The 27624-nt window shown below is 42.0% G+C and overlaps 1 protein-coding gene across 1 annotated transcript; it reads right to left on the bottom strand.

Annotated features, from left to right (window-relative positions):
• Nucleotides 1-7552: 7552 nt before the first annotated feature.
• On the bottom strand, nt 7553-26595 carry LOC115123417 (myosin heavy chain, fast skeletal muscle-like). Its single transcript, XM_065000990.1, has 39 exons — nt 26368-26595; nt 25881-26027; nt 25516-25672; nt 24722-24749; nt 24361-24469; nt 24102-24194; nt 23864-23924; nt 23612-23710; nt 23182-23285; nt 21796-21934; nt 19953-20071; nt 19171-19320; nt 18906-19076; nt 18383-18686; nt 17969-18033; nt 17788-17875; nt 17554-17671; nt 16553-16676; nt 16099-16235; nt 15536-15791; nt 15077-15319; nt 14558-14734; nt 14316-14461; nt 14045-14135; nt 13351-13740; nt 13103-13229; nt 12797-12915; nt 12392-12588; nt 12062-12245; nt 11786-11951; nt 11348-11472; nt 10877-11185; nt 10452-10655; nt 10177-10302; nt 9878-10048; nt 8878-8982; nt 8686-8781; nt 8183-8314; nt 7553-7685 (listed from the first exon to the last, which is right to left on the bottom strand). Exons 1-39 carry the CDS (start codon nt 26581-26583, stop codon nt 7665-7667), a joined length of 5814 nt encoding a protein of 1937 aa, XP_064857062.1. The 5' UTR covers nt 26584-26595; the 3' UTR covers nt 7553-7664.
• Nucleotides 26596-27624: the final 1029 nt, after the last annotated feature.

Here is a 27624-nt window from a genome sequence, read left to right as displayed (position 1 = left end):
CACACTTGGCATTCTCTCAACCAGCTTCATGAGGTAGTCACCTGGAATGCATTTCAATTAACAGGTGTGTCTTGTTAATAGTTAATTTGTGGAATTATATTCCTTAACGTGTTTTTGCCAATCAGTTGTGTTGTGACAGCGTAGGGGTGGTATACAGAAGATAGGCCTATTTGGTAATTGACCAAGTCCATATTATGACGACAACAGCTCAAATAAGCAAAGAGAAACGACAGTCCATCATTACTTTAAGACATGAAGGTCAGTCAACCCGGAAAATTGAAAGAACTTTCAAAGTTTATTCTAGTGCAGTCGCAAAAACCATCAAGCGCTATGTTGAAAATGGCTCTCATGAGGACCACCACAGGACAGGAAGACCCAGAGTTACCTCTGCTGCAGAGGATAAGTTCATTAGAGTTAACTGCACTTCAGATAGCAGCCCAAATAAATGCTTCACGGAGTTCAAGTAACAGACACATCTCAACATCAACTGACCGCGTGAATCAGGCCTTCATGGTCGAATTGCTGCAAAGAAACCACTACTATAGGACACCAATAAGAAAAAGAGACTTGCTTTGGCCAAGAAACACGATCAATGGACATTAGACCGGTGTAAATCTGTCCTTTGGTCTGATGAGTCCAAATTTGAGAGTTTTGGTTCCAACAATTTGTGAGACGCAGAGTAGGTGAACGGATGATCTCTGCATGTGTGGTTGCCACGTGAAGCATGTAGGAGGAGGTGTCATGGTGTGGGGGTGCTTTTCTGGTGACACTGTTGGTGATTTTTACACCTAATCATTATGGCTACCACAGCATTCTGCAGTGATACGCCATCCCATCAGCTTTGCGCTTAGTGGGACCATCATTTGTTTTTACACACCTCCAGGCTGTGTAAGGGCTATTTGACCAAGGAGACTGATGGAGTGCTGCATCAGATAACCTGGCCTCCACAATCCCCCAACCTCAACACCTTTGAGATGGTTTGGGATGAGTTGGACTGCAGAGTGAAGGAAAAGCAGCCAAACAAGTGCTCAGCGTATGTGGGAACTCCTTCAAGACTGTTGGAAAAGCATTCCTCATGAAGCTGGTTGAGTGTGCAAAGCTGTCATTAAGGCAAAGTGTGGCTACTTTGAAGAATCTAAAATGACACTTTTTTTTGGCTATTACATGATTCCATATGTGTTCATAAATTTGATGTTTTCACAATTATTCTACAATATAGAAAATAGTACAAAATAAAGAAAAACCTTTGAGTACGTGTGCCCAAACTTTTGACTGGAACCGTGTGTATATATATCTTTGTTTTGCTATTTATTTATTTTTTTACGGTATCCGCGGTCCTTTAGCTGCCCAATAACCGTTATTCAAAATTCCATGAACTATTTGATAACAATACTTCTCAAGGACTGGTTATGCATGTGGGAGATTTTTTTTCCAATCCTAAATTACAGTGCAGTCTAGGGAATTTGATTATCTGATGAATGGTTTTAACGATACCTCAGAATGATGTAACTTCTCTAGGACAAACAATGTTTTGATAGTTTTCCTTGTTCACACAGGAAAAAGACGTGGCTATTGTGGGTCCTCTGGGGAGCCCCAACAACAACATAATCATGATGCTGATGACCCAGACTGGAGTCTCACCGAATCAAAACACGCCAACAAACAACCGCAGAGACTTACAGGGAAGAAACATCACTAATGCTGCACTCAGTGTGGGAAGAGTTTAGCTGGTTCAGCGCAACTTAAAATGCACCAGAGAATCCATACAGGAGAGAAACCTTACCTCTGCTCACAGTGTGGAAAAAGTTTCAGTCTAAAAGGTCATCTTAAAATGCACCAGAAAACACATACAGGGGAAAAAATTCACCACTGCTCTGACTGCGGGAAAAGGTTTGCACAAAACTCCACTTTAAAAGCACACAAGCAAACACACAAGCCTGCCGCAGAAACGCCTTACCAATGCTCCTTCTGCGAGAAGACATTTTGTATTTTGGCAACCTTTAATTTCCATATGAAAATGCACACCGAAGAGAAACCGTTCCAATGTTCTGACTGCGGAATGCGGTTCATTCATTTCAGTTTACTGAAAGCACATGAACATAAACACAAGCCCTCTGCCGAAAGGCCCTTCAGCTGCTCTGAATGCGGGGCGTGTTTTACTACAAAAGGTCATCTTAAATTTCACCAGCTGACGCACAACCGGGGAGAGAGACCTTACCGCTGCTCTGAGTGTGGGAACTGTTTCTCTCATCCGGTGTATCTGAAGAATCACCAGAAAAGGCACAGTAAAGAGAAGTCTGTTGTCTGCGACCTGTGTGGAAAGACCTTCAACCATCCTGACGACTTCAGAATTCACATGAAGATACACCGAGGAGTGAAACTGTACAACTGCTCCGACTGCGGCAGCAGCTTCATATTCCGCCGCCGTTTGATAACACACCAGCGTGTGCATACTGGAGAGATGCCTTATGTCTGCAATCACTGTGGGAGGAGGTTTTCGCTGTCTCGTACTCTGGTGAATCACCAGCGAACGCACACCGGGGAGAAACCTTACCACTGTTCTTTCTGCGGGAAGAGCTTCAGTCGGTCACAAAACCTAGCTGCACACAAGAGAACTCATACTGGAGAGAAGCCTCATGCTTGTGATCAGTGTGGGAAAAGGTTTTCCCGAACCGACGCATTGGCTGTACACAAGCGCACCCACACCGGAGAGAAGCCTTACAGCTGTGATATATGCAGGGAGACATTCACCTATTTAGTAGCCATGTTGAAACATAAGAAAGGACATGGACATCCTGCCGATGCACTCTATGCTGAACAGCCTTAGAATGATCGAAGCTCTATGAATAGACTTTATTGTCCATTGTTTAACTTTTAGACTAAAGGGATTTGTCTTTTTGCTTATAATCTACCCCTCTAGAGAGAGAAAGGGACACAAGCACACATGGTGGCTGGTAGCCTAGTGGTTAGAGCTTAGGGCCTGTAACCGAAAGTCACTTGTTCTAATCCTCGAGCCGACGAGGCAAAAAAATGTGTTGCTGTGCCATTGAGCAAGGCACCTAACCCTAATTGCTCCTGGGTTGCCGTTGATAATGGCTGACCCTGGCCGCGACTCCACTCTCCGATGGTGTCTCAGGGGAAGTTGGGATATGCAAAAAACAAATGACCAATTCACACGCGTGTATATAAGACACACTTGTACATGTATGAAATAAGGACAATATAAACATCAAATTATTATTATTATTATTGTTGTTGCAGACACACACACATGGGTTGGGAGCAGAGGGTCCGTAGCTTTGTATTTGTGGTTACTTAAGGTTACGTTTGCTCAGCCCCGTCCCACAGCTGCCATTGGACTGAAACACAAAGCCAGGATTGTGGCTTTAAACTGCCTGAAATTACAGGGTTGTGTACATACATTCAGTATCTGACAGGGAGACCTAACCTCTGCTCTCCTAGTCCTGTGGTGGAGTTTCCCATAGCTACAGATCTATATAGGATCAGCTTCTTCTCCACAAATCCTAGCCTTAAAGCCCCTGTCAGTCTTTGTAATTTTACACTATGAGGTCGAAATAACACTCTGAAATTGTGAAAATTATTATAATGCCCATTTTGTGTGAGTGCTTTTAATTTATTTATCAAAATGTGTTTTTGGGCAGAAATGCCTTCTGGAACATGTGAACTTTCATGTGCCTTAATAACAAACTTGTATTCCATCCATAAATATGAATCAAATTGTTAAATTACGAGCCTAGTTGGTTTAACCACGGAAAAAGTCAGGAACCTTCCCGCTAGCCATGATTGGCTGAGATAATGGATGGGCTGGACATGCCGGGAGATGAGTGTGGATTGGTCTGCCATGTAGCATGCTTCTGTCTATAACATGAGCTGCTCAGTATGTGTTGATAGTCCTTTCTACCGTGCCATTTTTGAAAGATATAACGTTATCCATCGAGGACTACAAAAGTTTTGCTACTTTTCTCAAACAAACATTAATGCCCTGAATTTAGCAGGCGCTATCGACAAATCAGTTGGAACAAGTGATGGGCTACTTTCTGCACACGCCACGGTCAGAGTGAACCAGAGTGACTTGACACAACGCTGGCCAAACAAGAAGTAGTTACAAATAAAAGGGAGTGAAATGGTTCCAGTCTGCTGTGAGCATTCATCTAAGAGTCTCGCTCAATTTTCAGATACAAGTTTCTAATTTGGTCAGAAAGTCGCTTTATTGCAAGTTAAAGCGTACCGTTAGTTAGCTAGCGAACGATAGCTTGCTGGCTCTCTAGCTAACGCTACGTGTATGATCTGTGTAGTCACATTTATTCGAATCAGAAAACCATTTTCATTGCTAGGTATAGCCTAATGTTAGCTAGCGAACGATAGCTTGCTGGCTCTCTAGCTAACGTTACGTGTATGATCTGTGTAGTCACATTATTCAAATCAGAAAACCATTTTCATTGCTAGGTATAGCCTAATGTTAGCTAGCGAACGATAGCTTGCTGGCTCTCTAGCTAACGTTACGTGTATGATCTGTGTAGTCACATTATTAGAATCAGAAAACCATTTGCATTGCTAGGTATAGGTATAGCCTAATGTTAGCTAGCGGATTATTTAACGACCCATCAAATTAGCCAGGTGTGTCTGGGGGTGATTATGGCCATCTATTGTATTTCATAAACATGTGTACATGTCTAGACAAAAGTGACCCATCCACTTAGCTAGATGTGGCTGAGGAGTGGTTTAGCATTTCTTTCACATGACCCATCCACTTAGCTAGATGTGGCTGGGGAGTGGTTTAGCATTTCTTTCACATGACCCATCCACTTAGCTAGATGTGGCTGGGGAGTGGTTTAGCATTTCTTTCACATGACCCATCCACTTAGCTAGATGTGGCTGAGGAGTGGTTTAGCATTTCTTTCACATGACCCGTCAATTTAGATAAATGTGTCGGGTAAACGTCATCTAACAATTACAACAATTTTTTTTTTTTTTTTTATCTGGACACTTCCTGTTGCAAGTAACCGTTTCACTGTACCGTTTCCACCTGCTATATGCTAAGCACGCAACAAATAAACTTGAATTCGATATAGCGTGTGTTTAGGACCCACCCATCCTTTATAAAGTGCACACAGTGCCACCTACAGGACAGAAACGGATTAACTGACAAAAGCATTTCCAACGCACTTGAGTTATATACAGTTATTTAAAAAAATATGCATATATATTAAAACATCTTGCATATCTTAATTTATTTCCACCATGAACTAATAATATGCACAATAAAGTTGGCAGTTCATACGAAGGATTGTTACCTATAACCTATCGTGTAAAAGGAAACCAATGTTATATTGTCTTTCTTAACTACGTCTTTGTTGATTTGTAAGTGTGTGTTAATCCTAATCTGATGGTTGTGCAAGTGATGTCCATTGTGATGGTTGTGCAAGTGATGTCCATTGTGATGGTTGTGCAAGTGATGTCCATTGTGATGGTTGTGCAAGTGATGTCCATTGTGATGGTTGTGCAAGTGATGTCCATTGTGATGGTTGTGCAAGTGATGTCCATTGTTGTGCAAGTGATGTCCATTGTGATGGTTGTGCAAGTGATGTCCATTGTGATGGTTGTGCAAGTGATGTCCATTGTGATGGTTGTGCAAGTGATGTCCATTGTGATGGTTGTGCAAGTGATGTCCATTGTGATGGTTGTGCAAGTGATGTCCATTGTGATGGTTGTGCAAGTGATGTCCATTGTGATGGTTGTGCAAGTGATGTCCATTGTGATGGTTGTGCAAGTGATGTCCATTGTGATGGTTGTGCAAGTGATGTCCATTGTGATGGTTGACGCTGCTACTCTCATAGCTAATATTGGTTTACACTTCAAATGTTGCATTGATATCGACTGTATGCAGATATGACCTGTATTCACTGTTTGTCTGACGTTCCCGTTCATTAATAAAGAACTTCAGTTAGTTTCAGAAGGCGAGGAATAAGTTAGTCCTAAATATTAAAAATAAAATTATATTAATTTTAATTAATATTTTTTTAAATAAACTAAAATCAATGTATTTGGGACAAATCATTCACTATACCCTAAACCTCAACTAAATCTTGCAATAAATAATGTGGAAATTTAGCAATTTGAGGTGACTAAACTGCTTGCAGTACTCATGGTCAGAACATATTGAGTCAACAGTAGCTAAGATGGGGAGAAGTCTGTCTATCATAAAGCGCTGCTCTACATTCTTAACAACACTGTCAACAAGTCAGGTCCTACAAGCTCTAGTTTTGTCGCACCTGGACGACTGTTCAGTCACAAAGAGGGACTTAGGAAAATTGCAATTGGCTCAGAACAGGGCAACATGGCTGGCCCTTAGATGTACCCAGAGAGCAAACGTTAATACTATGCTTGTCAATCTCTCCCTGGCTCAAAGTGGAGGAGAGATTGACTTCATCACTACTTGTTTTTGTGAGAGGTATTGACATGTTGAAAGTGCCTAGCTGTCTGTTTAAACGACTAGCACACAGCTCAGACACCCATACATACCCCACAAGACAAGAGGTCCCTTCATAATCCCCAAGTCCAGAACAGACTATGGGAGGCGCACCATACTGTATAGAGCCATAACTACATGGAACTCTGTTCCACATCAGGTAACTGATGCAAGCAGTAGAATCAGATTTAAAAACAGATGAAAATGCACCTTATGGGGCTCCCGAGTGGCTCAGCGGTCTAAGAAACTGCATCTCAGTGCTAGAGGCGTCACTGCAGACCCTGGTTCGATTCCAGGCTGTATCACAACTGGCCGTGATTGGGAGTCCTATAGGGCGGCGCACAATTGGCCCAGCGTCGTCCGGGTTTGGCCGGTGTAGGCCGTCATTGTAAATAAGAATTTGTTCTTTAACCTAGTTGAATAAAGGTTAAGTAAGGAACAGTGAGGACTGTGAAGCAACACAAAGGCACAGACAGACACATGCATACACACACATGATAACAGATTTTGTGTCGGAGATATGTGGTAGGGGTCTGAGGGCACACACTTAGTGTGTTGTGAAATCTGTAATGAATGTATTGTAATGTTTTTAAAATTGTATAACTGCCTTCATTTTACCAGACCCTGGGAAGAGTAGCTGCTGCCTTGGCAGGAACTAATGGGCATCCATAATAAATACAAGTGCAAAATCAACTCCTGGTGGTAAGGCTCGATTGATATTTTAATAATTGCATATTTAGCCAATGTCAGATTTTTACCCACTAGAGTCATTATTTCCAACGGCAATCTACCAGCAACCTTGTAGAAAGAAGCAGCTTAACTGCAGAGGCTGGCTGAACTACATTGAAATCTATAAGTGTGACGAAGCTCAGTCTGAGAATTTGAAAGTGGTTACATTTCTCCAGGCTCATCCCTCATCTGTTTACCCAAAAAACGGACTGCTTTTTCGGGGTGACCACCATTGTTGTTCAAATCCCAGATTGCTCCATTATTTAAAGGACAATATTTTAATGGTATTAAAAAGCTGTTTTCTGAGTAATAAATCCACAGTCACAAAGGAAGTGTATGTAGATCCACATGTTTTTAATCAATGCTCAACATTTCACCATGAAAATCATATTTTATGCATCACAGGAAAATGGTAAGACTTTGATCTTCAATACTTTGGTCTTGTTTATTCAGCAACTTCTTTTCCCTGTAAGAAGAAATAAATAATATAATGGATCAGTAATAATAATGAACATGATAAATATATGGATAGAATATAATGGATCAGTAATAATAATCAACATGATTAATATATGGATAGAATATAATGGATCAGTAATAATAATCAACATGATTAATATATGGATAGAATATAATGGATCAGTAATAATAATGAACATGATAAATATATGGATAGAATATAATGGATCAGTAATAATAATCAACATGAAAAATATATGGATAGAATATAATGGATCAAGTCTTTAGTGCTCAGTACTCCGCTTGGATATTTGATGTTGAAGTACCAACTGAATTACTCTCATTAGATTGTTTAGCCCTTCCTGAAATGTTCTTCTTAGAGATCTTCAATACAGTTGAGTGTAAAAGGTCTGTATTGACCTCTGAGAAGACTGAATCATAGGTGGTGGTGATGTGGTCATATCTGAACATGAGTCAGGTACAGGTTTAGCAGCAGTTCTGTACCTTTCCAGAGTCACGGGTCTTGGCTCTGAGCTTGTTGACCTGAGTCTCAGCGATGTCAGCACGCTCCTCAGCCTCCTCCAGCTCATGCTGAACCTTCCTGAACTTAGACATGTGCTGGTTTGCTGCTTCCTCCTGGGTGAGGAAAAGAGAGGGAGAGCAGAACATCAGCATTTAAAGTTTGATGCTTCAGGTAGCAAATTAATATTCCGTTTTTAGGATAACAATGTATACAGGGAGCTGGATGATACAGCAGAGGAAGTGAGTGGCAGAACAGGGGATCAAACCACTGCCTCCAGCACGATCACTAGACCAGCCCCTGGTTCAGCAAATTCATATTCAATCCCTCTCCTTTAAGTTGGTAATGAATAGGAGGCATTTAGAAATTTGCATAATTTCATCAGCATTTACTTACACTGCCAATTGTCATTGTTGACTGATGTGTTGTTGCTGTAGCAACACTTCAAACTAAGTTGTATGGACATGAAGTTTTGTCAGTGACTCACCGCTTCCTCAGCGTGCCTCTTGTAGGCCTTCACTTTCATCTGCAGCTTATCTACCAGGTCCTGAAGTCTGCCAACGTTCTTCTTATCCTCCTCAGTCTGTGAGAGAAGAGCAAAGAATCAATGTCAGTATAGTTTTATACACAAACATGTCCTTGTAAGTGTTAAGAGTGTAAAGAATGCACTTTCTCTTACCTGGTAAGTGAGCTCCTTGACTCTGCGCTCATACTTTCGGACTCCCTTGACAGCGTCTACACCTCTTCTCTGCTCGGCCTCCACCTCAGTTTCGAGCTCACGCACCTTTGTGGAACAAATACATTTAGGCATTTGTTTGAGGTGGTGAAACAAATCTTTGTAAAACAGGATGAATCTTCTACCCAGTCAAGGAGGCACAATTGTTGTCTTTCACTATGTATTTTTCCAAGTGGTTCCCAAGTGGAATTTACATTTAAATTTGTTCATGAATATTGCTAGCAACAACAGATGAAACTACCGAGGATCTGTGGAACAAGATTAGAAGGTCCAATACAATACAATGTAATATTATTAATCCACTGTTTATGTTCTTAACCCCTAGATGTACAACATGGGCCTGGGAGGCTCACAGGGATACTGGGAGGCTCACTATTCCAACAATGATCATTTTAATAGTAAATTCTTCTTGTAGTTATAATATATAGGACTCTTTTCTTCTTTTTTTGACCGATTTTGTCGTGCATTTAGCAGTGCATGTTGCAGTACCCGTATGGCCAATAGAGGCCGCCATGCGCCTCTTTTAATGTTATGAGTTTGCTTCTGTTATGGGGGATTGCGAAGTTTGCCAAGTGAGTCCACAGCAAGACAGAAGCACCGACATAAATATATTGTTAAGGTAAGCGAGTGGAAAAGCACAATTTTCTAGAGAGTAATGTTTTTATGTTCTTTCCCAGCAGCCAAGACTCCATTAGTCTGACCATGCACTGCTGAAGTCATAGTAAAACTGTGTGGGTAATATTTACATCTCCCTCTAAAGTAAGAGTTGGGTTCTGATATTATGAAGGGGTTCCTGATACAAAGACATTTGGGAACTCCTGATCTAGGTGGGTTAATGAGAGAGAAAGTCATTACATAATTCTCCTCTGTATTTTACATGATCAAATACATTTCCAGCAATCAGTCTTTCAATCCACCCTAATCCACCCTGCTGGTAACTCACCCTGGACTCCAGTTTCTGGAGCTGCTTCTTGCCTCCCTTCATGGCCAGATTCTCAGCCTCATCCAGGCGGTGCTGCAGGTCCTTGACTGTGATCTCCAGGTTCTTCTTCATCCTCTCCAGGTGAGAGCTGGTGTCCTGCTCCTTCTTCAGCTCCTCAGCCATCATGGCCGCCTGGAATAGTAGTTTGTTTAATTTATGCACCAATCATAATGTCCCTCGCAGATCTTTGTTGTTCTTAACCAGCCCAGCTACCATTGGCCATTAGGGACAAATTAAGTTGATGTAATTCAAGGACTCACGTCAGTGATTGCCTTCTTGGCCTTCTCCTCTGCATTCCTGGCCTCCTGGATGATGTCGTCCACCTCTCCCTGCACCTGCACCAGGTCAGTCTCCAGCTTCTTCTTGGTGTTCAGAAGGCTGGTGTTCTGAAGGAGGAAACAAGACGGTTTGTTTAGCTCTAAAGAGAACTTACAAGGCTGAAATGATTCAACTCTCAAAGCAAGGATTGTCCAATACAGGTGTGTTTAAACTGTATGCTTGGTTCAGTTTCATTAGAAACGGCTTTGACCCATACCTGGGAGTGCAGCAGTCCAACACGCTCGCTGGCGTCTACCAGCTCAGTCTCAGCCACTTTGCGGCCTCTCTCTGTCTGCTCCAGAGCAACTCTCAGCTCCTCGATTTCAGCCACCATCAGACCGTTTCTGCGCTCCACCATGGCTGCCTGCTCCTTCATGTCCTCTGCGACACGGACGGCGTCATCAAGGTGCAATTGGGCATCCTGGGGTTCACAATGACATACGTTCATTAGGACTTATGGAAGTAGAGGTGATAGGATGGGTGATAGAAATGTTCACTGGGAAGAATTTCCCCAGTATCCCTACCTTTCTACAGTGCATTGTCCACTCTATTCAATTCCTCTGTTCTATTCTTTTCTACAGATTCACAAACAAATCCCTCTCCATGTTCATGTATTTGAGCCTGATGTCCCAGTCCCTTTACCTTGAGCTGTCCCTGGACATTCCTCAACTGTTTCTGGGCCTCGGCGGCCTGCCTGTTGGAGTGGCTCAGCTGGATCTCCATCTCGTTCAGGTCTCCCTCCATCTTCTTCTTCACCCTCAGGGCATCATTCCTGCTCCTGACCTCAGAGTCCAGGGTGCTCTGCATGGAGTCAACCACCCTCTGGCTGTTCCTCTTGATCTGCTCCATCTCCTCGTCCTTCTCAGCGATCTTCCTGTCCACCTCACCCTTGATCTGGTTCAACTCCAGCTGCACACGCAGAATCTTGGATTCCTCGTGCTCCAGTGTGCCCTGGACAAACAAGAGGCAGTCAGGCCAATTGTGTTCAATACATTTGGATGTAGGAATTAAATATATATGACTACAATAAACTCCAATACAGGGATCATTGGACTGTAGCTGGTGTTGGCTAGTGTAACAGTACTTTCCCCATCAAACAGCTGTAGTTTGTACCTCAGCCTCCTCCAGAGCGGTCTGGATCTCAGACTTCTCTGTCTCCACGGTCTTCTTGGCCTTCTCCAGCTCATGGATGCTCTTGCCAGTCTCTCCAATCTGCTCAGTCAGGTCAGAGATTTCCTCTGCACACACACACACACACACAGGAGCAGTTTAGACTCATGAATTTTCAGCGGATATCACCAATGTACTGAAGTTGATATTGAATCATAACTGTTAATTAATTAACAGCATTTCATATGGTCCTACAAATGTAATTGCGCTCAACTTCCTACTGTTGTTAAAAGAGCGACTACAAGTAAAACGATATATACAAATGATACTGTACATGACATTTCTGAAATGGTGTAATAGTAGTTTTGATGATTGCAGTTCCTTCCATTTTTAAAACACTAATGAAACATGAGCAAAATAGAACTGCTGTCAAATGCTCACGTTGCAGGTTCTTGTTCTCTCTCTTCAGAGTCTCCAGATGATCCAGAGCCTCCTCGTAGGAGTTCTTCATCTTGAAGAGTTCAGTGCTCATAGAGCGAGCCTCCTTCTGAGCTCCTTCCAGCTCAGCCTGGCCCTCCTCATACTTCTGCTTCCACTCTGCCAGAACCTAGGAGAATCCATGAAATTTTTATGAGAAGTCATAGATGAAGCGTTATTAAATTAGAAATAAGAAAGAATTATACAATTGATAAAAAATATAGGTTTATTCATTTTCACCTTGTCAAAGTTCCTCTGCTTCTTGTCGAGGTTGGCAGCCAATGCGTTGGCTCTCTCAACATCAATCATGAGGTCCTCCACCTCTCCCTGCAGCCTCTGCTTGGTCTTCTCCAGGGAGGCGCACTTGGAGTTGGTCGCCTCAATGGTCTCCTCAGCATCCTGCAGACGCTGGGCCAGCTTCTTCCTGTTGGACAACAGAAGTTGGTTTTATGGAGTGATACATATGTTTCAATACATATTGATGTAACATTTTGTCAGAGCCCCAGAAGGCCCCCTACCACCCTCACCATCCACACCATATCAACAGTTTTTCTGTTGTGTGCGACTCACTTGGCCTCCTCCAGCTCCTCTGTGCGCTGGATAGCATCAGTTTCATACTTAGTCCTCCACTGAGCCACCTCACTGTTGGCCTTGGACATGCCGCGTTGCAGCTCTGCCTTGGCCTCCTGCTCCTCCTCAAACTGCTCCCTCAGGAGGTCACAGTCATGGCGGGCAGACTGAACACCGTGGGCCAGTGCATTTTTAGCCTGTGAGAGAGAAAGACAAAGACAGATTAGAGAGAGAGTCAAACAAATGACTGTAGAAGTCTCTGTGGGTGGAGAGACAGTAGGAGTCTCTGAGGGTGGAGAGACAGTAGAAGAGTCTGATGATGGAGAGACACTAGGAGTCTGAGGGTGGTGTAGTCACCGTCTATGTAAAGATATGGCTCTAAACTCTCCATCTTGGGTCCCTTACCTTGACCTCCTCCTCAACCGCCCTCTTCAGCTCCTCCACCTGCTGGGTGAAGGCCTGTTTTCCTCTGGTCAGCTGAGACACCAGGGCTTCCTTCTCCTCCAGCTGGCGGCCAAACTCACCTGCAGGGACAGAGGGACATCTTGTTAATAGGGTCACTGTTTTCTAAGATTGAATATGGATTCTGAGGTATCATAGGGCAATGTTAGGTGGTGAATAGTACAGTAGAAACTATGTAGATATAGCCCCTAATACATGTTGTGTTCTACTGAAGGAAAGCATTGGCTTGTTGTTCATTGTTGATGGTACCATTTTCTGTCAGGAGTCTGGCCCTCTGTCCGCTGATGTCGTTGACCTGGCGAACATTCTCATCATTCTTAGTCTTGAGCTCACTCAGCTGGTCCTCAAGAGTACGGCACATCTTCTCCAGATTGCCCTGTTAGTGAAGCATGTTCCATCATTACTTTATATATGTGACTCCTGTCAACTTCAGTTCACTTGAATGGTAATGTAGTTGACCCTCCTCAACTCTGCTTGATCAAAACATCTCTACTCACCTTAGCCTTGGCGACGGCCTCCATGTTGCTAGAGAGGTCATCAATCTCCATCTTGTATTCGCTCTTCTCCTTCTCCAGCTTCTGCTTGACGCGCTGTAGGTTGTCGATCTGCTCCCCGAGCTCAGCCACACTGTCGGCCTGCTTCTTGCGCAGAGCGGCGGCTGTGGCCTCATGCTGCAGGGTGGACTCTTCAAGATCACGACGCAGCTTCTGGAACTCAGCCTCACGCTTCTTGTTCATCTCAATCTGAGCAGCAGTGGCGCCTCCGGCCTCCTCCAGCCTCTCGCTGATCTCCTCAAGTTCCCTGGAGAGATCGGCCCTCTGCTTCTCAACCTTAGCCCTGGCAGCACGCTCAGCCTCAATTTCCTCCTCCAGCTCCTCAATACGGGCCTAGAACAGGGGTAGGAGCAGGGGGATGAACACTACAATACAGTTGAAACAATTGAACCTCACAAAATTATAATAGTATGTATATTTTGCATAAATGTGTTTAATACGAAGCCAGTTACACTAATATATTCAGCAGACAGTGTCCCATTAAGGAACCAAAACCTCAATGTTAAGAAACACCATCTTCCAACCTACTCAGCTGTCAGAAGCCACCTGGAAAAATGTCTGCTTCCAGAATAATGTTTTTAAGGAAATGATTCAAGTCTGTGCTTTTCTGTACTGGAGCTTATATCCTGTACTGTACCTGGAGTTCCTTGATCTTCTTCTGCAGCTGAGCTCCCAGAGACTGTTCATCCTCAACCTTGCTGAGGAGCTGGGTGGTCTCAAACTCCTTCCTAAGAAACACAAACACGTTGATTGCAGAGTTGGTTTTGGTTTGATAGTGTAAAGGGAGAGTATTATACCATTCACTTTGCTTTTAAGAATCTCCATGGAAATGCTAATTCATAATTACAAGAATTGGCCAAAAACAACCATTATAGCAGGTAATACTGTTCTCATTTGTTTGTGTTTACTTCTTGATTTTCTCATCAGCTTGCTGCTTGTCATTCTCCAGGTCCATTATGGACTCCTGGGCCAGTTTCAGATCTCCCTCCAGCTTTCTCTTGGATCTCTCAAGGTCCATACGGAGCTTCTTCTCTTGCTCCAGAGAACCCTCAAGCTAGAAGATGAAAACACGTATATTGTTAAAATCTAAACAACTGAAGATAATATAATCTTACATACTATCATGGCCAAAATGTTAAACTCCACTCACGTCGTCCACTTGCTGTTCCAGCTTGGTCTTGGCCTTGGTCAGAGTGTTGACTTTGTCCTCCTCTGCCTGCAGGTCATCCAGTGTCTGCTGGTGGGCCTCTTGGAGGGCTTTCTTCTCCTTGGTCAGCTTGGCAACACTCTCATCCATAGACGCCATCTCCTCTGTCAGGTTTTTAACCTGTAAATGGCCACAACATAATTATACTTCACCATAAAGGGGAGATTTAGTTTAATATATATGGCATTTGTGGCATTTAGATTAGAACTGCATCAACAATGACTGTACTATAGATTCAACACTACTAGATGGCAGTGTTCACCATGCCAGTGTACTGATTGGAAGTCATAAATGAGGGGGAGCAGAACATGCAATGAATGTGGGGAGTACCATTCAACTGAAATTCTACTATTGTGTCTTGATCTTTCCTGCACCCACAATACAACTTCAATTCCATTTATGTTAAACTATGTTTTGAGTTGATTATTGCTTGGTTAGACTGTCTATGGTAAGACACAAGACCTTGTTTTCAGTGGCGTGCTTCTCCTTCTCCACTTTGGCCAGGGTGAGCTCCAGGTCATCAATGTCCTTCTTCAGCTCAGAGCACTCATCCTCCAGCTTCCTCTTCTTGGCAGTCAACTCAGCATTGATCTCCTCCTCATCCTCCAGCCTCTCGGTCGTCTCTTTGAGTTTGGCCTCCTGCTGGATCTTGCTCTTGATGAGCCCCTCACACCTTTCCTCAGCATCGTTCAGACTCTCTCCTTCCTGGTTTCAGAACAGGAGATAATATCAGCGACCAAACTAAATATACACTTTTGTCAAAAAGGTCAGAGCAAGTTAATAGACACTCATGAAATATATACAATATATAACATGGGCAATAAAAATGTGTGAGTCAGCAACATACTTTACAGTGTGTTCATATGTGTGTGTATTCATGTGTATGTAAATGTGCCCATACGAGGGTAGTTGTTCACTCACAGATGCGACTTGGAGCGACAGGTCGTTCTTCTCCTGTGTCAGGGACACCAACTTCTCCTCCATTTGCTTCTTCGTGGACAGAGCCTTGGCCAGATCTGTCTTCATCTTCTCATAGTTCTCCTTCATGTTGGCCAGCTCCTTCTCAGTCTCAGCGCTCTGCAGCAGGGGCTTGATCTTGAAATACAACTTCATCCATGGCCAGGTTTTGACATTCATGAATGAGCGGATGTTGTACTGGATGGCGAAGACAGACTCTCTGTTCAACAGAAAGGATACAGTAGCATGGTGAGTGACATGCTTAAAGCTACATTCTGTGACTCGAAGAACAACCAAATGGGACCCCACACCACTGTTTGTTTACAGCTGAGGAATTGGGCTTGGGAAATGTGACCCCTATTAAATTCAGAGACATCGTGTAGATGCAAGGACAGACAGGTCAGTCATGTTAAGCTCAATAAGCATTTTATATACTTCAAGAATGAATGGGTAAATACCACACATTTAAATGGCAGTTGAACAGGTGGTTGACAGAAAGCTTTGCCAAGATGTCTACTATTCCTCACCTCCTCTCCATCATCTTGCTGAATTCTCTCCTCATGAGGAATCCACGGCTGAGAGCCTGGACCATGCCGACCAGAGCGGCCAGCTTCTCATCTCTCATCTCCTCCAGGACACCCAGCAGACCGGCTTTGAAGAACACCTGAGACACAGGTTAACATGGTCAATGGTACCACAGATGGTGACAGATAGAATGGATTGAATGGAAAGGGGAACAACACCACTAGATTGATTTAAACATAAGCTTTGCAACTGTTATAAACAAACCATGTGACAGGTTGTTTCTAAGTTGTTACTTATTGTACAGTTGTATATTAATAATGTACACAGATACAGATAACTGCAGCCATACCACTCTAACACAATGTACATGATAATGACTTTAGTTTCTCTTCTATACTTAAACCCGGACCATATAAAATCTCTCCAGTCAGCTTTCACTGGGGGTTTTTGACTGACCTTGGTGTGTCCAAACTTGTAATCCTCGTGATTCACATCAATGGACCCAAGCAGCTTCTCAGAAGCCTTCTTGTTGTCCATGAACTGGCCCTCAGGGATGACACTGGCATTCAGTACTTTGTACCTGAATGAGAGGACAGTTTTAAAATATGCCAAGTTGTAATTGGTTGGTTGGTTATACAGTGAGGTTCATAATGATCGGCACCCTTGATAAAGATGAGCAAAATAGACTGTCTAACATGAATAACACAAATACTGAGCTATATTGTCTGGTCTAAAAGCTTTTTGGATTAAAACAAATATGTATATGAAGAAAATCAACCCAAACCTACTGTAAAATATGGTGGTGGATCTCTGATGTTATGGGGCTACTTAACGTCAACTGACCTGGGGGACTCTTTAAGGTCAACGGCATCATGACCTTTACCCAGTACCATGACATTTTAGCAAAAAACCTGGTTGCCTCAGCCAGGAGGCTGAAACGTGGCCACGGGTGGGTATTACAGCAAGACAATAACCCCAAGCACACATCAAAATCCACAAGGAAATGGTTCATCAACCACATAATCAATATTTTACTATGGCCATCTCAGTCTCCAGACTTGAACCCCATTGAAAACCTGTGGTTTGAATTGAAGAGGGCCGTCCATGAGTGCAGACGATGGATATCAAGGATCTTGAAGGATTCTGGAAGGAGGGTCCAACATCCCTCCCATTGTGATCTATAATCTCATACAACATTCTAGAAAAAGACTCAGTGTCCTCGTATTGAAAACAGGGGTGCCAATAATGATGAACCCTATCTTGAAATTAAATATGAGTTGTTGAACAAAATCTCTTTCTCTGAGAAATAAATATTAATATTGTCACAAATGTTTGACCGTACAATATAGCTCAGTATCAGTGTTATTTGATTCAGTCTGTTCTGCTCATCTTTATCAAGAGTGCCAATCATTTCTCTCTCTCTCTCTGTGTGTGTGTGTGTGTGTGTGTGAATGTACCTCTGCTTGAAGTCAGCATAGATAATTCTGCTGGGGAATCCCTTTCTGCAGATCCTGATACCCTCTAGTACACCATTACACCTGAGTTGGTGGATAACCAGGAAGTTCTCCATCAGACCTGGTAAATCAAAACAAGTCTCTTTTAATACTCATAAACAGGTTATAGATTGGGATCGTTAAGGTCACTGATACTGTACTGATAAGATGACATATTTAACTCAATATTTCTTGTACCTGGAGTCTTTGACTCGTTGGGGATCAGGCAGCGCACAAAGTGAGGATGAGTGCTCCTCAAGTTGGTCATCAGCTTATGTAAGTTCTCCTGTAAGAGGGTTACAAACCATTTTCTCAGACATCATTTATGATAATCAATGCACCTTTTAAAGGACTGAATATACACATTTCAAAAGCTCACCCTGAACTGGGAGGACACAGTCTGCATGGAACCACCCTTCTTCTTGCCTCCTTTCTTGGCTTTATCTGTTAAAATGGGGAAAAGTAAAAGATAACTAGAAAAGTACATTTCCTAGAGCGGGTGGAATGAATATAATAATTAGAAGATTATGTAAGAAATCTAGAGTGGTCTTGTCTTCAGCAAACACACTAATTATAAACCAGATCATCTCTGATTAACTTCACACTTATCTAGAGGCAAATGCTGCCAATGAGATTATGTTAAATAAGACCTACTACATGATTAAATTAACCAAGTCTATGAGTAAATCAACCTAGTAATAAACGAGAAATTGTGATACATTCTAAGACTTTAAAGAACATTTGAGTTATAACTAGTATTTAGTTAAATATTGTGACGTGATGCCAGTCTTACCCTCAGGAGGGGGAGGGGGATACAGGGCAGCCAGAATTTTGACTCCTGACTTCCCGTACAACTGACAAACTGAGTCGTTCAGGGGGTCCTTGTTCTTCTCCAGCCACCCAGTGATGTTGTAGTCCACAGTACCGGCGTAGTGCACCAGGGAGAAGTGGGCCTCTGCCTTGCCTTTGGCAGGCTTGGGCTTCTCAAACGCCTTTGTTTTGCCAAGATGCTGGGCGTACAGCTTGTCCTTGAAGGTGGTGTCTGAAGACTTGGGGAACATGCACTCCTCTTCAAGGATGGAGAAGATGCCCAATGGCTTCACGAAAATAGATGTATATCAAATTAGTGATATTTCCATTTAGGATCGCATTCATTCCTTTAGTAAACATTCTATTTGCAGATTACAGATCACATAATAGGAAACATATTGAGTTCTCAACAGTCAGATACGTTGTACCACTGTGATAATGTCTCACACAGGGCTCACTATGATCTTTGCTTTTGCGGTCCATTACAATCCTCACAGACATCTTACCTTCTCAATAAGCTCAATGCAGGCAGCCAAGTCCATGCCGAAGTCAATGAAGGCCCAGACGATTCCCTCCTTCTTGTACTCCTCTTGCTCCAGGACGAACATGGTGTGGTTGAAAAACTGTTGCAGTTTCTCATTGGTGAAGTTGATGCACAGCTGCTCCATGCTGTTGTACTGTTGATGGAATTTGAAAAGGGATAATTTCATCATACAAGACTGTAATCCATCTCAATCACAACTAATTGTCTTGTTCTGGTCTCATACTCACATCAAAGATCTCAAACCCGGCAATGTCAAGCACACCGATATAGAACTGCCTTGGATTCTTGGTGTCCAACATCTCATTGATACGGATGACCATCCACAAGAACATCCTCTCATAGATGGACTTGGCCAGAGCACTGACTGAGTTATTAACCTGCAATGATAATACCTCAAATTAATACATTAGCTATTGACCATGTCTGTCAGGATTTGTCCAGGATTGTTCAGGTTTTGGTCACTAGATGCCCCCATTGTGCTCTTTTGACCCTTTTTGTTTTTCCCTTGTTCTAGTTATTAGTTGCACCTGTGCCTCATTTCCCTTGAATGTATTTAAACCCTTAGTGTTCCTCAGTTCTTTGCTCTGTGTTTGTATGTTAGCACCCAGCCATGTTGTGAACTTTTGTTTCACTAGTTGGATTTTCTTGAGGTTCTGGTTTTGTGGATTTTTTTGTCTTGGAGGATATACATTTTTTTCTCTTGGAATTACTTTTGACGTTGTGGATTTATATTTTTGCCTGAAGATCTTTTCCTTTTTTCTTTATTAAATCACCGTCTCTAGTACTGCTGTGTCTGCCTCATCTTCTGGGTTCTGCTGACTATTAGTGGCTCAGTTTACTAAGTGACTGTTTCTCACACCGGAGACCTGAGTTCGTAACCGGGTCCTGACAATGTCTGGTGATAAGACCTTGGGATAAACAGCATCACAATTTTTTTTAAGCAATGCACTCATCCCCAAAATAATTACGGTGCTCAGAAAATGTTAGATGCTGTGTTTGGCAGTCTTACCTGAGCCACAGTCTGTCCCTTGGTCACATACTCGTTGCCGACCTTCACTCTGGGGTAGCACAGAGCTTTCAACATCTCAGCTGAGTTCAGGCCCAGCAGGTAGGCGATTTTATCAGCCACTGGAGAGAGAACCAACAACAACAGACTCAGGGACACAAGATCACTTGTTTCTGATTTCACACTGACAAAATAGTTTTGTTAACTTCTTTGTGAGTTAGGTTTTGATTTTCTCCCATATTCATAATTTCAAATCATTTCTGGAGTTTGGAATTTGGTTTCCAAAAACTCTCCTGCATGACTTTTGTAATGGAAATTCTCCACTAAAGACGAACACTCAATGTAAACGAATCCTTCTTTATTAAGAGTAACATTGTTCGACTAAAATGAAAACAATGCCTTCCAATAAGGAGAAAGTTATCATGTTTGTTTTGCATGTTTCTCAACCTTACAATAGGGCTAAAAGCAGAACATTGTTTGAGAGTGATCCATGTGTATTACAGTAGTGATTGAGAGGGTTTTCCTACTCGGAAAGATGTCCTAGTTGAAGGAAACTGATAACTCGTGTTCTTCTGAAAGGGGAAATAACACTCACTTAATGGTGTTGAATGACCTTTGCTCTGACTTTCTGGTGAGGCCTGATCACTCAAAGGCTAGAGACACTGGGTGAGATTTCAGTATAATATGTAAATGCTGGTAAATGCTAGTAAGTAGTGTATTGCTGTTGTTGTTTGACTTCAATACACATTTCACCAGATTTGGTCTGCTGTTCTCTGACTCCCTGGCCTTGTAACTCTGCCATGAGGTTGCCGATATGAGGGGGAGCATAAGACAATTTGCAAACAGTTGTAATTCTCTTTGACATTTGAAATGGTTTGAACAGTTGTGATTCTCAGGTGAGAGTTTCGTCTGCTTGGGGATATTGAAATCGGGACATTATCAAGGGCCATCCACATTGACAGGCATGAGTTCCATGTGTACCATCGTGAGGATAAACTGCAACGCTATCTTAAGAAGAAAACAAAGAGACGCCAGAAGAATGAGTGCTGGAAGGGAGGAGGGGTGGTCAACCGTTACCTGTAACTGATTTAGGATTGTCCAAAATGGTTTATTTGGGGGTATTAGGTTGATTGTGGGGGTCTGCACACTTTGAAATGTTATTTAGTCATTTAGACTAGAAATTGAGATACTGATGTGTCACTAACATGCCACTGGCGACAGTATAAGACAAGGACAAAGTTAATGCTAGAAATATCATATGAATATACTATATGTTGACATGTAGTACATGTATACACTCCTGTCTTTAGATGTAAATTCTGCCAGTGTCTGTGTGTGAGTCTTAAATTCAAGTCATATATTCAAGAAGCATGGGATCATTTATCAGTAGTTTAAAGTATGATTCGGAAAGTGGAGAAGGAGAGAAAATGATTAAACATGTATTCTTTATCTTCCCTGTTCAAGGCCATATGTATTCTAGGTGGTGTGGAACATGTGAGTGATCACCGTTCCAGATGAGGGACTAATTATTTGACTTGACCACGTTTTAGTACGTTTCATAAAGTGCCCTAGTAGCAGTGATTCATGTGTTATGGATCAGAATGATCTTTGTGCAACTGTATTTGTGGCTGATGGCAAAGTACAAAGGGGGCCTGTCTCTGAGACAGAATATTTCCACAAGAGTGAGATAGGAGTCATATCGTAGAGCTAACTATATAGATTGTGAACTATTGCCGTATAAAACTGTCTTATAGCTTCACTGTTTTGTATCATTATATAAATTGCTTATTCTCAAATAGCTGTTTGTGTATGAGTCTGAGTCTGAGTGTCTGTGAGTGGGACTCACCCTCTGTGCCGTCTGGCTCGGCCTGCTCCTCACGCTGCTTCTGCTTGAATTTCAAGTTGCCATGGTGCACTACAGCTCCTGTCAGCTTGTAGATTCCAAGCTTCTCCTCATTAGTGAAGCCCAGGATTGTAATGGCTTCCTGGAATTAAAGAGGAAGTACAACAGTGATGAACTGAACGGTAGTTCGGTCAGTTACGCTACAGTTCTGTGCTGCTCACTCCAGAACGAATGGGATGGATAGATTTTACTCTTGGCCAACACATTAGTAGATGGCAGCACAAAATTAGTTTTACACAGTTCCACAGGACACATAGTGGCACTCTCTTGTGGATGTCTTAAATGTATGTGCCTCAAGGCAAAGTGTGAAGGAATGAAGTGTTCCTTTACGTTCATGCTTAATGTGACTAGGGGGCAGTATTTTCATTTTTGGGGAAAAAAAACATTCCCGTAGTAAACGGGATATTTTGTCAGGACAAGATGCTATCAACCAGATAACTCTTTCTCCGTATTCCCCAAGGTGTCTACAGCATTGTGACGTAGTTTTACGCATTTATGTTGAAGAATACCCGTAAGCGGCTACATTGCGCAAGTGGTCACCTGATGCTCCCAGAGAGATTCTCGCGTAAAATACAGAGGTAGCCATTACTCCAATCGGTCCAACTGAAAAACGAATTGTCCAGATGGATATATTATCGAATAGATATTTGAAAAACACCTTGAGGATTGATTATAAACAACGTTTGCCATGTTTCTGTCGATATTATGGAGCTAATTTGGAATATTCTTCGCCGTTTTCGTGACTGCAATTTCCGGGCGATTTCTCAACCAAACGTGAAGAACAAACGGAGCCATTTCGCCTACAAAAATAATATTTTGGAAAAAAGGAACATTTGCTATCTAACTGGGAGTCTCGTGAGTGAAAACATCCGAAACTCATCAAAGGTAAACTATTTAATTTGATTGCTTTTCTGATTTCCGTGACCAAGTTACCTGCTGCTAGCTGGACAAAATGCTATGCTAGGCTATCGATAAACTTACACAAATGCTTGTCTTGCTTTGGCTGTAAAGCATATTTTGAAAATCTGAGATGACAGGGTGATTAACAAAAGGCTAAGCTGTGTCTCAATATATTTAATTTGTGATTTTCATGAATAGGAATATTTTCTAGGGATATTTATGTCTGTTGCGTTATGCTAATTCGTGTCAGGCGATGATTACGCACCCGCATGCGGGATGGGGAGTCACTAGACTAACACATGGCATTTAGAATCAAACAAAAAATACATGAAAATTCGTAGCAAGTTGGAATTTCACAGTGCATTCAGTGTGTATGGTGGTCCTATCCATTCCATATCTAGAGTTTGGTTAACCCTTTGTTTGACTCACATCTGTGGCATCCAGCTCTTCATTGTCATTAATGCTGGCCACAGCGATCTGACCCTGGCTGCACATGGGGAAGTCGTAGGGGTTGGTGGTGAGGAGCGCCAATTCTGTGGACAACGGAGAACAGCTTGTCTGTTAAATCTCTTAGAATTCTGCTGTTCTAACTTCAGTATCTCTCCCTCCTTTACTCAATAGATAAACTCAAGGATACATGTAGTATATAATAAATAGCATCAAACGAGGAGACTGAGACTTGTGGATCACAGTGTATTACTTTATAGATATTTCCCAGAGACCTGACCCATGTCTAGATGCCTTGTTACCTTGGATGTACTCATTGTAATAGTATTATTAGTGTGGAATATGAATATTTTTAACAAGTTCCACAGATGGGGGTGGGAATAATTTCCCCTAAAACTCTACTTTGTCGTACCAACTAGCTCAGGTTTGTGGCCTGTCATCATCTGGAAGAAGATGTGGTAGCCTCTCTCATCGGGCAGCTGGAAGGACACTCTGGACTTCTCCAGCAGGTCTGAGAGATGAGAGAGAGAGAGAGAGAGAGAGAGAGAGAGAGAGAGAGAGAGAGAGAGAGAGAAAAGATGAAATCAAATTTGATGATATGATCTCCTAAAAATAATCTGTGTGAATTTAGGAAAGTGTTGAGAAACAATCAAAACCAACTCACAGGTTTCAATGTCAGCTTTAGCCAGTTTACCAGCCTGGAAGTGAATCCTGATGAATTTACCCTGTAGTAGAGCATGGGGGTTATAAATAGGTCAAATAAAAATAAATAAACATTTTACTTTGATAGACCCCTTTAAATGTTACAGTTTGTTGGACATCTATTGATTTAACAAAAGGGAACTACTGAAATACATGTTTCCAATATGAGGTAACTTCCACAGTATGCCCTTCATACTTACAAAGCGAGACGAGTTGTCGTTCCTCACTGTCTTGGCATTACCGTAAGACTCCAGCAGAGGGTTAGCTGCAATGATCTGATCCTCAAGAGACCCCTGATTGAGACAAACACAAGTTTCTCAGAAACGGGAAAAGTGGTAAAGTTTGTTTTTCTCAATGACTTGAACAAATTTCTTGGAACATGATTCACAGCTGGAAAAAAAGTTTTCTCAGAAAACCAAACTGAAATGTGATTAAAAGTCAAACATAAGAACAACCTACCTGCATTTTGCTGGGGTCTGCTTCCTTCTTGCCACCAGACACTGCAATGGTGGCAAAGTACTGGATGACACGCTTGGTGTTGACAGTCTTTCCTGCACCGGATTCTCCGCTGGTTTATATGACAGAGAAAGAGGGGTTTTAGTTACATGTTTGAGTGTCAGATTGTCTTTCACTAAGAAATAGCATTGAAAAATACCTGTTTTCTAACATAAGTAAATCATTAACAAATATTCCCTTTCATCGACTCGTTATTACACATAACCTGATGCTCTAATCCATTCATAATGTCATGTATTTCATCACACCAAGTGACACCACAATAGAAATACTTCCTCAAGTGACATTTTAGTAAGCAACTTACGTAATCAGGACGGACTGGTTCTCCTTATCTGGAACCAAAAAACACATTGCTTATCATACTCAAGCAACATTTTGGGTACATTATTGCATGCGCATGAATTTAATTTTGGAACATTTTCCAGCAAATTGTTCTAACCTAGATGAGAAAACTCTGAAGCATATTTGAATTGGATTTGATTTGATTTTACACCCAACTATCCATCTGTCCATCCATCCATCCATTAGTACTTATGGACTTTGAGATCTATATACACTTATGGACATCCATAGAGCTCCATTTTTATGGATTGTCTATCCATGTGAGAGACGACGACTCGGTCTCGACCTTTAAGTCCGGTGAAATTCTCCTGTCTTAGCTGGGTTCCTGTATGAACTTAAGCATTCTCTCTCTCTCTCTCTCTCTGTCTCTCTCTCTCTCGCTCTCTCTCTCTCTCTCTCTCTCTCTCTCTCTCTCTCTCTCTCTCGGAGGAGGACCTGACATTTGCTCCTGAGGTGCTGACCTATTGCACACTCTACAGCCACTGTGATAATTATTTGACCCTGCATGTCATCTATGAACATTTGAACATCTTGTATGGCCTTAATGGACATATACTCCTATAATCTCCAGCCAGAAAAGGACTGGCCACCCCTCAGAGCATGGTTCCTCTCTAGGTCTTTTCTTAGGTTGTCTTGGGTTTCAAGCTGGGTTTCTGTATAAGCACTTTCTGATATCTGCTTGTGTAAAAAGGGCTTTATAAATAAATGTGATTGATTGATCCAACTATCCATCCATACATCCATGAGATATCGTACCAATCATCATGAACTGAAAGGCGTTGTCAGAGACGGAGAAGATATGGGGTGGAGCCTCCACCCTCTTCTTCCCTCTGTAGGCGTTGACAACCTCTTCGTCGTACACAGGGAGCCACTTGTAGGGGTTCACCGTGGCACAGAAGAGCCCAGAGTAGGTCTGGATGAAAGCATAATTAATTTAGGAGATTAACAAAGTCAGATTGACATTTACATGGATTTATGTGAGGATGTGGGTGTACTTTGGTAAACTGATGTGGGTCTACTGTATTGATTTGTTTTGGTTTCTACCATTCATTTATGTGTAGTACTGTATGTGTATATTTATTATGTTCATGTGTGTGTGTTTGTATGTGCAGGTTTCTTACATAGATCATCCATGCTGCATAACGCTCTTTGAGGTTATACAACACAGAGGCTTCATTCAGGTAGGTCATCATGGCCATGTCCTCAATCTTGTCGTACTTAGGGGGGTTCATCTCATAGATGTCTGCATCTTTGAACTCTTTTCCTTCCTGAAACAGTCAGAAATCTAGATTACAACACAGATCAAACTGGACATGACTGAATGCTTTTTGCTCACTTTTTGCTCAAGTTTAATCATTTAAAAAATATATATCCACATTTAATCCAACTACTTTGTTATCACCCACTGACACATAACTGGAGATTCTTGACTAGTCATCATGAGAAATTACATATCATTTTTAAATAGCAGCATTAAAATTGATGTCTTTGAAGTTTATATTCTGCTTACAAAAAACATTGGAAGTTTCTTTTTGCACTTAGTTGACTTTTCAAGAATTAGAGTGATTGCACAAACTTGAACTTGAATACTTTTCAGATCAGACTTACCTCCTTACTGCCGTCAGGTTTCGTGACTGTTACAGTACACTTCCCGTCGGCCCTGGCAGTGACTAAACCCTTAAGGTACAGCTCCACCTTGTCTGTCACATAGCAGGCGTTCTTTGAATCAAAGGGCGTGGCTTGTGCCTCCATCCTCTCCTTCTCAGATTTACGGAGGTATATGGCAGCCTTGCCGTAGGCTTGCATCTCTGCGTCCGTACTCATGGTGACGGATAACTAGGAAAGAGATGAAACAAGAAACATGATTGACTCTGTGGTGCTTCCTCCCCAGTCAACAAAGTTAGGTGAGCGGTATCTCAAACCAAATATTCTCATCACTTTTTATGTGAAGAGTCAAACCATGTCTCACCTTCTTTTCCCCTTCCTACAGATGAATGTGTACTTCTTGGAGGACCCTGTGAAACATGAGAGTGTTGTGAAAACCCACAAGTCTAAAGCCTTGTCATTGAACCCCTAAAGGGCTAGAACACATTTAACTCAATCATTACATGTCAAATTCAACTACAGGTGCAACTGGTAACTTTAATTTACTACACATCCAGACATTCTGTCAGGAATTCAAATAAATTCCCCTGAAAACCCAGTTACATTATAGAACACCCTTTCAAGTGCAAGAGCACCACTTTTGACTGTATATGAAAGTCTCAGATTTGAAGTAAAACACAAAATAAAGAAATACATTATTTTTAATGCCACTTGATTTAATATTGTAAAATCTTACAGAAGTCAATTCAAACAGTGCAGTTAGCTACTGCCTCAGATGCTGAGTACAAAGATGAGATAAATGGAAACATCTAAGAAGGTAGAGAGGTCTTACCACAGAGGAAGAAGGTATCTGACTCATGGATGCTGGGGCCTCAGCCTCCTTATATCTGGTTGGAAGTGCCAACCAAGCAAAAGTTAATTATGGACCACTCTGGGAAAGGACATGAATTGTATGAGAGAGGTGTTTATTTCTGTGTCTCACTAGCACCTCCCACTTCTAGGAGCACCACTCTCCCATTACATTACTCTTAAATGACACGTTTTTCTAAGAATTGAATTTCACTATATTAACATAAATGAGAGATTTCATACCTAATAGTTATGACAATATCAAAAGTTTGATTAATCAAATTGATTCCAATGTTACTACCACTGACCCTCAAATACTGTAATAGAATCCATGTTGCCCCAATATCCTGAAATAGTTTTTATAAAATCTAATCTGATCTTATTTAGTTCCAGTTTAGTGGCATTAATCCT

The sequence above is a fragment of the Oncorhynchus nerka genome, linkage group LG15, assembly GCF_034236695.1.
Source record: "Oncorhynchus nerka isolate Pitt River linkage group LG15, Oner_Uvic_2.0, whole genome shotgun sequence".
NCBI lineage: Eukaryota > Metazoa > Chordata > Actinopteri > Salmoniformes > Salmonidae > Oncorhynchus > Oncorhynchus nerka.
This window is presented reverse-complemented; position numbering and strand designations above follow the sequence as displayed.

Bases quoted from the DNA above. Each gene is read 5' to 3' on its own strand.
- LOC115123417 (XM_065000990.1), bottom strand. From the start codon at position 26,583: ATGAGTACGGACGCAGAGATGCAAGCCTACGGCAAGGCTGCCATATAC. The intron at 23,286-23,611 runs GTACGACAAAGT...CGTTGTCCACAG, and splicing joins CCACAAACCTGAGCTAGTTG to AATTGGCGCTCCTCACCACC. The intron at 14,735-15,076 runs GTCTTGTGTCTT...GGCCATTTACAG, and splicing joins AGCACGCCACTGAAAACAAG to GTTAAAAACCTGACAGAGGA.